The 12210-nt window shown below is 37.8% G+C and overlaps 1 protein-coding gene across 2 annotated transcripts in view; it reads right to left on the bottom strand.

Annotated features, from left to right (window-relative positions):
- LOC110461711 overlaps positions 1-11927 on the bottom strand; it is a 15179-nt gene extending 3252 nt beyond the window's left edge. Inside the window, exons 1-4 of one of the 2 annotated variants that reach the window (XM_021515331.1) lie at positions 11768-11927; positions 7163-7416; positions 4685-4808; positions 3996-4186 (exon numbers count right to left, since the gene is read on the bottom strand). In XM_021515331.1, the coding sequence (XP_021371006.1) occupies positions 3996-4186; positions 4685-4808; positions 7163-7416; positions 11768-11858 (660 nt within the window). In that variant the 5' untranslated portion in view covers positions 11859-11927. The remainder of the gene's footprint in view (positions 1-3995; positions 4187-4684; positions 4809-7162; positions 7417-11767) is intronic. The other variant, XM_021515330.1, reaches the window with a different exon arrangement.
- Between the last annotated feature and the right edge of the window lie 283 nt (positions 11928-12210).

Raw genomic sequence — 12210 nt, forward strand, 5'->3', positions numbered from 1 at the left:
TTTTTGTTGACCTTTGTCCATGGAAGGTCCCTGCAAAATTTCATTGAAATTGGTTCAGGGGTTTTGGAGAAGAAGTCGAAAATGTAAATTGTTTACGGACGCACGACGGACGACGGACGACGACGGACAAAAGGCGATCGCAATAGGTCACTTGAGACTTTGTCTCAGGTGACCTAAAAATTACAAGCCTGAAATAACTTTTAAAACACGTAAATAACAATCATGCTTTGCGCAGTTATTTACAGAATGTCTCATTACATTATACAAAAATAGCACAAATAAAAATATATAAACTTTATGTGTTGAGATACATTCCCAGTATCATATAATTACGCCGTTTCAGGACAGTAAAGAACATTGTTGTAAAGATGACAGTCCTTTTTAATGAAAATTGATCAATTTGTGCTTAAGAAGAAGTCATTTCAATCATTTAAGCTATTTGACTCCTGTATTCTTGAATGTGGGTCAAGGTAATTTATTTTTTCAAACTTCAGAACACTTCAGCCGAACAAACTTCAGTTCAAAATCGTCATGTCTATATAGCACATGTTACTTAAAGAAATTGTGCAGATTTTTGAAATATAGGTACTCACATATGAAGAAAATAGAAGAGATACAACTTCAATAGCCAGGCACACATGAACAAAGTATAAAGTAAATGTTGATACAAACAGACAAAACTATGAAATGAGGAAATACGAAATAAAGGATAGCATGAAACTAGCCCGAAACTACTCGCTAGTTATATTGACAAATATTTAACAACGGTTGAACCTGGGAAGTGGTTGATGACGATCGTAAAATGTCCGCAGCGTCGGTAAGAAAAACCCTTACTTAGCAGTTTATTAATCAACAGCACGCACCTTTCCAGAAAATCATGATTCGAATTAGTTTATCAACTGTGTTATGTAAACCTCTTCAGTAGTGGGGTTGGCTTGTTTCAACTTTAGAAAGGAAAGTGAAGAATAGGGAAATTGTGAAACAAGAGTTGTCATAATTGTCATAGAACTTAGTAGTCAAGTGGTCATTTGTGTTCAAATGTAGGTTAATGTGAGATAGGAAGCCGGGGAGTTTGTGGTTTGGTTAATTTCGAGTCATGGAGGACAAATAAGATGCAGTTAGTTTACGCTTTTTTTTGAATCAATGGAAAACCATTGACAAGTGTTCTGATGTAAGTTGAATTTTCGGGCAATTATTGCATATTCCTTTTAATAGCCCTTGCATGAATCCATCCTCCGAAGAGTACAAATACATGTCAGTCAGATCGGTCGCAGTTAGCTCCCAGCGGACATAACCATAAATACTGATATCGCATCTACATGTACAAAACAAACGGTTGAAACAGTTTGTATAGTAATGTCTATCAAATCTTGTGGTGATTGTTTATGATGGACAAGATAGTAGTCAGTGCCAACCGCGAAGTAACGGCATTGTATGAAATTGTATTTTACACACAAACGCTTAGGTATCACTGGGTGAAATCAGACCAAAACAGAGTGTAGCAGTACAAGACGTGTTGTTATCTTAAGTGTTGTAACAATTTCATAACTGGTTCCTGTTTGATGATGTGTCCGTCTGTAAGTGCCCTTCAGTGCTGTTAACATTTAACCAGTCTATCCAATTATTCCGGAAATATGTCATTATTACAACGAGTCGGTGGTGTGGTGAATAAGGACAGCTACCCATTGCCATTACGTTTGTCGTGTGAACGTGTGTGTAAACAATGTCAGTAGAGCATAGAGCTGCAGCCTCCTTGGTCTGTATTTGAACAGGCTGCTGATGAAAGATGAAAATGTGTTAGAGTGCTAGTATCCAGATCCGCTATAGCAAAATGTGATGTCTAGCAAGGTTTCTGAGTTGAAACATAGATAACGTTTCAAGGGATACCGCAGATTTTAATAGCATTTGAGTGGGAAAACATGTAAAATCGATGTTCCAAGCTAGAATGCGTGTTTCTTCCCTTTTCAGTCACTTAAACAGCGGACTAAATATCAGCTTGTTTGATGGAAATATTTCAATTAAATGAATCGTTTTAGATGCTTAAATACTTGGTCTGTGTGTATTACTTCCTGAATTCTGTGTCAGAGCCAACACATGAAAGATTGCACGGGCAGTAGCTTAACACTGGGAGAAAGTAATGGTATCTTATTGGATTTGTAGAAATTGATTTTTTCGCCTGTCGCTGTTTACGATGATTAAGGACGGTGACCTAGATCGCTGTTGACCTACTTCCTTGAACGTTACGGGAAATAACATGATAGGTGAGACTGTGGGGCAGGAGACACATCTAAATCACGGATTCACATCCGGGTTTGTGAAGGTTTCGTCAGGTCTTTCCTTGTGATTTCTTGTCTCAACGGTTGCTCGAACTGAATTATAAGACTTTGAGTTCTGATTTTGTCCTCGTGCTTAGCCGTTTAGGTAAATCTTCTCTTTAATTTCACTTTCAATTATTATGCAAAGTTCTTTTTACACAAACAATATAATTTTCTATGTGACGTTTCGATGACTAGTACGATATGTACACTGTCACTTTATCAGATAAATGACCAGTGAAGCGTATGCACACAAAGGTGTAAAATGTGTACGCGTTGTCCACAACATCGATATCGATTCGGCTACGCTGTAAGCGTATGTACAATAATTGTTATATATGTACCGAAATGACTAGATTCAGCTACGCTTTGATTAAACTTGGTCATAGATGTGCGAGAGTCTTTTAGCCCCCTCGTCTCGATTTAGAACTGGCCCACTGCGGCGTATCCAGATGGCTTTCTTTATCTGCCGCTTGAACAGATTGCTCTCTCTCTCTCTCTGTCCAAAACTTTGGAGTTATCCCAATCAATCACGTGCATTTTTTTGTTTGGCATAGTCTGTGATTGCCGATTTGTTTATCTGGGACTCCGACTGCTTCCTTTCTGATCTGGTGAATTTCCTACCTTCTTGGGTTTCTGTATATTTACGGTCTTCACCAAGGCGGACCCCAAATCGGCTTCCAGCATATACGATGCGTCGCAATTTTTGTATCCGATTTTGAATACGCATTCTGCGACGTTTTATTTAGGTGTTTTTTCCTTAGGGTGTACTAGAATATTGCGAAACGTCTTGTGGGACTTCATGGCTGTTGCTGTGTCATGACCGCGATAAATCATCTGGGTGGTTTCGGATATACCCTTTATATACATGATGACCACTTGACCTTTGGTTTTGTTCTTATCCTTGATTGGCCCTTTCTTGTTCTTCCCCTTACTTTGACACTGTTTGTGTACACGTTTTAGGGCCCATGCCGGATATGCACATGTTCCCATTGCCCTAGCGATGTGATTTTGCTCTTGTGTTTTGTCCTGTTGTTCTGCAAATAGTGTATCACATTTGTTGAGCAATGTGCGTACGACTCCTAACTTCTGGTGTAAAGGATGGTGATACATGTATGGGTCTTTTTTCTATAGACCAATACCTTCACGGTTCCGTCTTCTTTCCTTACCAGTAGAGTGTTTAGGAAGGGCATTATGTCGTTGTGTGCATACGCTTCACTGGTCATTTGTCTGATGAAGGTGACAGTGTACTCATCACACTTGTCATCGAAACGTAACATAGCAAATGTTATTTGTTGTGTAAAAAGAACTTTCCATAATCCATACTTAACAACAAGAAAAAAATGTTTAGAAACATTTCACTTTCCATTTTTATGTAGTCTTGTCTAAAAATACAGTCTCGCTGTAAACAGGAAGTCGTTAGAGCAATGACAAAGCATTATAACATTCTGGGCTGATTTTTTTGTGTTTTTGGTTCGATTGTAATCAAAAATCAAAACTTTCATTAAAAACACTTCAACGTATCAAAAACATATTTATGGCAACCACAACATAATTGGTAACGTCAACTCTAGCTCCACTGAATCTTGGGTTGTAATGGCGACTGACGTCAACGCCACCTATAGTTAAAAATCCAACTACCGGGAGAGAACCATGTTTAACAGCAAACAAGCGTATTACCTACTTCTGATCTAGGTGTTGCTCCTCTTCCGGTTTTTGTAGCGAGCTCGCGACTTTCAAGGTTTGTCCTGTGTCGTCACTGCGTACGTTGCGCTTGCGTACAGACCACGTGATTATGATGATGAGGAAGACGATAGTGGCAGCAGACACTATAGCTATACCTACACAAGCTAACTTGGACAGACTCACACCTGGAGAGGAAAAACAGGGTATTTTTCATAAATGTAGCTTTGCTAAGTGCTTGAAAACATTCACTATCATAATTCTCCTCTTTAAAAGAGATCTTAGCCTTTTATTAAGTGTATGCATGAACTTCGGATAATTAAACTGATGACTTAACCATATTTGAAATTTTTGAAGATTTTTTGAACTGGAAGATTATTTTAATTAAAAGAAAAAAACTCAAACACAAACCATATGTATGACGTGTAATGGGACATATAACCTTGAAGTCACACCTACACAGTGAAACCTTCTATATTTAATTCCCAAAACATTGAAGGATGCTTCTTCCGATTACCTGTAATTATATTTATTTCTCACGTTATTTTTCTCAAAGTCAAAAAATAGATAAAGATAATACAATTTTAGGTTAAATTTAGTATATATCCCGTGATAACACAACAATGCACGTGCCAATTTATGGTGTGTATATATATATATTAATTGCATTATAATTATTTACCCACCTGCATAAGCGACGACCTCGATCCGAAATGAGGTATTTGTGGCCCCTAAGGTAAACAGGTATAGTCTACCCTCCCGGCTCGTGCTACACCATTCTGTAGGCACGTTCTGGCCACATGTGTATATCTGTAGAGGATGGTATAAAGATTCATAAAAGTAAATTAATTATTTATCCTCAAATATCAAGATTAGGGTAAACATGTGCTTGTTAACACAGGAAGCGATTTACCATTTAACTTGTGTACCTATTTGGAACAAAAATAGTATATACCATTTCTTGATGAGTTTTGTAAATAAAATGCTTAAACTAGCGTCACAGATGCTTTTTACATATCAATGTCTTTACTCTTGATAATATTTATAAGTATACGCCTCACTCAGTGACAAGTAACTGGTATTCATCAACAATGAGAACTCTTTCTACAAATTTTCTGGTTACGACTAGCGCTATCCATGGCAGCTGATGGATGACATGCCTCCTTGTAATAGCGCGGATCTGATGCCGACTTTAAAGTGCTATCTCACTGTAATACCATGCCGAAGGCACCAAGCACATCAATCCGCTCGGTCACATTATACTGACAATGGGTGAACCAGTTGTTGCCATTCCCCTAAATGCTGAACGTCAAGCAGGGAATAACAACTACCATTTTTAAGGACTTTGGTACGTTCCGGCCTTCGGACAGAATGGGTCAACCAGTTGCTGCCATTCCCCTAAATGCTGAACGTCAAGCAGGGAATAACAACTACCATTTTTAAGGACTTTGGTATGTCCCGGCCTTCGGACTGTCTTCCTTACCTGGGCGAAAGTTCAACATTAAAGCCAAAAGTGAGGTATGCCAAGCAAGGCGCTATGAAATAAAATGTAGTTAAAAAAAGATGGATTGAGGCGTTTTCTATGTCATATTCATAGAATAATGTTTAGAATCGAAATGCAATGAGCATCGAACGAAAAACAATGAACATGTTTGAACAAAACAGTGATTTTTTTTCCATTTTGTATTACATTGGAGAAACCATATTTCTTTTTCAACTTATTTTGACCGATCAATTATAATGAAGTTTATTTCCAATGTTTTTCATTCAAAAACTCTTACACGTGCGTGGTACATTTTTTTTTTTATCAAAGAAAGATTTTAAATCAGGTATTTTATACGATAAACATACCAGAGGGACTGAGTTAATTACTGTACCTAATGTAACCCAGTGTGCCATAGCCTGTTCTAGGGGAGGGTTATCGTCTGGTAGAGTACGTACATGCTGGTTATCTTTTAGCCAGCAGGAAGGAGGGCGCACTATTTTTATCGGCGTCAAGAGTTCCGTCACAGTTTGTGTTAAAATTATTAGGTGATTTACTCGAATGCCGTGGAAACATTATCGTAGTGTTCCGAAATATAAGTGGTGTTATTTCATGTAGTTGTTTAAATGTCAGCAGACACATGATCAGCTGTTGTACACACCACTACTCTATCAAATGACTGTTGTCTGCAAACAGTTCTAACTTTGTATTGCAAATCAATTTTTCGCGATTGTTTATTTTCGAGATTTTGGACGTGTCATAGATATGTTCCCCGAATCATTTAAATTCTTGATCGATTATTTTCGCTTTGTAAATAATTACGGTATATTCAAAATATCCGGTTTGTAGCCACCCGGTATTGTGTGGTATTGCTTAATAAATTCGACTTGAAGCCGTCCTGTATCGAGTAATGTTAATAACTACATGTATATCTTATTTGAAGTCGTTTTTATATTGTATGATAGTGACTAACATTGTCTGGTTTGAGGCCGTTTTGCTTATAGTATTCGGTTTGAAGCTGTTCTTTATTATATGATATCTGGTTTGAAGCCGTTCTATAACGTATACTATCTGCCGTTCTATAACGTATGATATCTGATTTGAAGCCGTTCTATAACTTATGATATCTGGTTTGAAGTCGTTCTATAACGTATGCTATCTGATTTGAAGCCGTTCTATAACGTATGATATCTGGTTTGAAGCCGTTCTATAACTTATGATATCTGGTTTGAAGGCGTTCTATAACGTATGATATCTGCCGTTCTATAACTTATGATATCTGATTTGAAGCCGTTCTATAACGTATGATATCTGATTTGAAGCCGTTCTATACCGTATGATATCTGGTTTGAAGCCGTTCAATAACGTATGCTATCTGCCGTTCTATAACGTATGCTATCTGGTTTGAGGCAGTTCTATAACATATGACATCTGGTTTGAGGCCGTTCTATAACATATGACATCTGGTTTGAAGCAATTCTGTACGTGTATGATATCTGATTGATGTTACCAACAGTACATGATTTGAAGCTGTTCTATATTGTATGATATTAAATTGGTTCGAAGCCATGATTTATAACTTATAATATGCACGATATATAGTTGTAAGCTGCCCTGACGGTATGACACGACGTACAACACCCGATTTGAAGCCGGTTTTATGTTATATGGTACGACTTACAATATCTGGTTTGAAGCCGTCCTTATTCGTGCTGTAGTATTTGAGTTTGACGCCACAGTCAGTAAAGTTGTTGTTTTGCAGCATCCTAAAGCAGACATTGTAATCAGTGTCGACGTTAGCCTCGTTCCTGGCCTCAAACAGCACCATACAGATGAAGAAGTCTTCGCCGTCCCACGTGACCAGGTACTTCTCGTACTGTGTGAGGTAATGAGGTCCCCGCCGATCATGGGATAGACAGTCTTTCGTCATAGTAACTGTAACAAACATTCTAACAAATAAAAGATAGGAGCAATACCGTATTTTGAAATTTAATGTCTTTCAATGGTTCGCTTTATTCAGTATCGTATCCGGCAAATAATGGATAAGCTGACGTCAGTTTCTCACTCGTCACATTTCGGCAGATTCTGTCCGTACCTAAATCAATTGATGAAGGGTACCGAAATCAGCCGAGGTTAGCCGAATTATCAGTGTCCCTAATCCATTAGTCTCGTTCAACCAGACACCCCTTTTTAACCTTTGAAGTCAGAATTTGAGTGGCGCAAAATTGCATTGAATATTTCAATTTATGAACAGAACTACCTGTACAAGCATTTCTGAAGCATCCGGTGTCCGGTGTTTTCAATTTTATCTAGAAAAATGTAAGAAAATGCCTCAAATCTGAAGAATGATTGCATGTAGTCATAAAACTAATAAGGCTATTGATACAAATCAAGCCAGATTACCTGAGTGAGAACCTGTCGTGTTTCGAGGTAATACAGGTAAAATCTCACTTTCTTTGCATGCTTTTTTTCAACCTCAGTCAGCCTTGTTGGCTTTGTGCTCAGTTATAATTTATTAGGTGGAAATATATGACATTATTCTTGAGAATTGACATTTTCTTAAATTGTTCTCGATAATAGTGAATGCACGGATACTTCAGGAATGCATGTAAAGCTTTTTTTTTCATTAATTTCCATATTCTTTGAAACGTTTTAACGTCGTTGACATAACGTCCGGAAACGAAAGTGAAGACACTGCCCTCTAGTGATGGTAATTCTAAAGTACTGTGTTTGACCAGACTCTTGAATTACAAGTGATCAAGCCTTTGGTTGAACGAGACTGCTAATCCATTTGTCAATCGGGAAAACGTCGTTTACGGAAAGTTCCGCCAGTTCCCGATTGATCCATTTGACATCCGAGGTATCGATCGGGAACTGTCGGCACTTTCCGTAAACGAGAAAATACTCGTTTACGGAAAGTGCCGAAGGTTCCCGATTGCCATCGTATGTTCTACCGGGGCCGAGTCTAACCCCTATCCTTTATCATTTTAACAATCATTTATTAAATAAATCCTTTTTGATATAGAGTAATTATATTTGCTTTTGCCCGCGATTTTTTTCATTTTCACCCTCTAACCTTTTTTAACTAATTTGCCCTGCGTTAAACCTTCATCCTCCCGTTAATTCAAAACTACAGTTTACATGTATCGCAATGTTCTCTTAATGTTTATTTCAATGCTTGTTTTGTACCCAGTATAGTTCTCCAGTGTGCTGATTTTTCCGGAATGTATTGGCCCCAACTTTAGTACCAAAATACAAACATAACACTGATTTTGACAAGTACCAAGGCCGGCTGGCGGTATCCTTGATATGTAGTTCAAAAGAACACCATAGAACAAATTTGTGTACTGATAATTCAAAGGAGAGAACTAGAGGGAACGGCAACTCGGTAATAGGGTTAACAGTTACTACGAGAATACGCGAGATCTGAGAAGTGTTAGTGGGACAGTGCACCTCCTAGATTATATGGTACCATCATATATATATATATATATATATATATATATAACATCAATTTCCCTTGTTGAACTATATCATGCATTCCTGCTGTGTATTTATAGCGAACAATTGAAGCTGTGTATGCTACCAGAAATTATTTATTTACTCCTTCTTGAGTAAAAACAGATGTATTCGTCGGCTTTTTGAAGTCTACAACATATTCTCTGTAGACAGGATGTACATTGTACACTAAAACAATTTCGGTAGGTCGATTCTTCATATGGGGCGTTCCTGATATAAAGACCCTGCACTAAGAATCAGCGCCCAATTTAAGGTGACTAGCTAGTTTAATCATTGTTTAACGACATTTTTAACCGCTAATAATTTGATCAATATGCATGGTAAAAACTCGTAATTTTTGCATATATTTTTACTCGACTAAAACATTTGCTATTTATAAGTTTTAGCTCAGTTAATGGTTGTGTTTTAAAGACAAACAAAAACAAAGGCACAAACACATTGTAATAGAAAAATAAATAGAATCATTGTCTATGTTGTGTAATTGTATAAGAAAGTACTAGTGAAAGAAAACATGACTTGAGGTTTTTTTACAATTGTATCTATCGGAATGTCATCTGGTCTTATAAACACATTAGTCTTTAGACATTGGACAAATTGGGACAAGATGGCTTCGTTAAAAAAATAAAACGGCTGGAAGGAAACCTGACATTATCTACAGAGAAAATGGGACAATGGAAAGAAACCTAAACCACGGATCTACACGTACGAGCGAACATTGGTTCGGTTACTTAATTTTATTACAAGGAAACCTGTGTGTGGTCAAACCAACCGGGATGTCGTTTGTTCGTCACCGTCTGAAACATTGGACAGGTTGTGGTCCGTATATCAAGTTTATAGTCTGGTGGGACGATATATGAGGCTGTTTAGCTTCGTATATTATGAACATTACAACCTGTAGTTCTTCATAAATAGGATAAAGGCCTATAAGCCTTTTTAAATGCAGTGTATAACGCTACAATACCATCGTAATACGCCCACCGCACAACTCCACACATCTAGGGCCGGATATGTCATCGCCTCACGCTCCACACACCTAGAGCAAGATATGTCATCGCCTCACGCTCCACACACCTAGAGCAAGATATGTCATCGCCTCACGCGTAATGGAGGGGCCTCCCGTGCCAAACTATCCATTAAGACGCCTTGTACATTGGTAATTGCACAGACTTCAATTAATATACTCGTTTTATACAGTAGGCAGTAGAGTAGGGTGGAATCAATTTTGGCTGGTGTTATAAACAGCGTTATTTATCATCCCAAGACCGCACGAGTTTGGCCTGTATAGTGTGATATTACAGCGATAAACACGCTACTTTTAATGAAAATAGTTGTAACTCAAACGAGGGAAACCTCTCTGTGAAAGAGCTTGATCTCATTCACAATACAGGGAAGCCTGCTTGAAAGAACATCTCTTATATTCTCATCCAGTTCGATTCAGGTTCCTTGAACTTGTATTCAGTGGTCGCCTGCAATGAGAGACCGCTGTGGTCTCCGAACACAGGTAAGACTGTATATTTATGTATGAACTCTCAAAAGTACAATATACTACTTAGCTTCTATTTTTCATGTGATGCGATTTCTTTTTAAAATAATCGGAAACGGTATATGTCCGTGGTATAAGCTAAAAATATATATATTTGTCACTGAGAGAATTTGTATCAACAGATGTAATAAACATATGTATATAATAGGAAAGCTGTATATTATAATAAGCACATTCGTGTAAACATAATATTCAAACATCAATAATTCACTAATTGGGTTAATTTTCAAATAAAAACTACAGTCTTAACATATTATCCTTCTGTTATCAATTTAAATTTAGAACGAGTTTTAGCCTTATTCCGGAAACATCGATAGCAGCAGTTTGAAACTGCGACCATGTCGAGGTCATTAGGAGGAAACCCTAACCACATCTTGACCATATCTATGCAAACTAAAGGGAATTAGGAAAATTCTGACAATATCTACGGAGACGATTGGCAGAATCCCCTGTTAAGGAAGATACGACTAAAAGTACGTCTCAATTCAGCCTTGACTCTATGACCCTATAGCACGGTCGGACAGTGGTGCTATTACAAACTATGCACAAACATATGGTTAATTTCAAATAGTGTGTGTCGAAAAATAGAACATCTCGCCAAGGGAAAAAGCATGCTACAAATATAGATTCCTTTTGAAGTGGGTTGATATACGCATTCCAGAACATAAACGTGAACTTTTTGTATTTATCTGAACATTATTTTGTATAACACTAATGTTCCATTCGTTTAATTGCCATTCGTTTAATCGTCCACTGGAGTGACGTATAATGGGGCGCGTGTTACCTCTGCTCTAAGTGAAATAACCCTGAACGGACCTCCCGACGCGCGTCCATTACCTCCCCTCCCCCTTCCATATACTATCTATGAGTTGCGTACAATTTAATACACATTATAAATAGGCTTAAAAATACCATGATGAACACGAGATGAAACAAGATGCCGCTGAAAATCTTAAAGAATAAAGTAAAACCCTATGACTTTTCTATCTGTGTACGTGTGTCAATATATTGATTGAGTTCTCCCCTATCAGTATCACAGACAGAGGCCGAGGCATCGCCTTCTGCACCAACACAGTTTAGAACTGTCTTTACTCGGGTCATGTGATTCGGCGTACACACACACAGCGCATGAAGTATCGGAGCAGCGTATAAAAGCATATATGTGCTAGAACGCGACGCCGACGTGCATTTAGTGAGATAACAAACATGCATGCGTATACTTACATACTTCCTTGTATTGGTCAGTCGAACTGGACTTTACGTGTCCGAAATTTAACAGAAACACCAAAAACCCAGGTAGGACCGTCTGACGCATCCTGTCGGTTGGTTACGTACAAGGGACGCAACTTGTGTTGACTCGTATCGGATACCACTGGAATGACAGTGTGGTAATTTAATTAATGTGTTTTTGCTCTGAACAGTCCGATAGTGTTTGTTTTATACAAGTATAAATAAACATCAGCTATGCAATGAGGCCACATTGGCAGAGGAAACCAAGCTTAATGCTTGTATAAACGACTGTACATACAATTGTTTATTGCATCGCTATTCAATCTTACTATAATAATACATGTAAATGCTTGTTACATCATGTAAGATACAGAGTCTTCTACAACACATATATCAATACGTGCGTGATATACGGGAGGCTGTTAAATATAGCTCAA

The sequence above is a fragment of the Mizuhopecten yessoensis genome, unplaced genomic scaffold (genome assembly GCF_002113885.1).
Source record: "Mizuhopecten yessoensis strain PY_sf001 unplaced genomic scaffold, ASM211388v2 scaffold10651, whole genome shotgun sequence".
Taxonomy (NCBI): domain Eukaryota; kingdom Metazoa; phylum Mollusca; class Bivalvia; order Pectinida; family Pectinidae; genus Mizuhopecten; species Mizuhopecten yessoensis.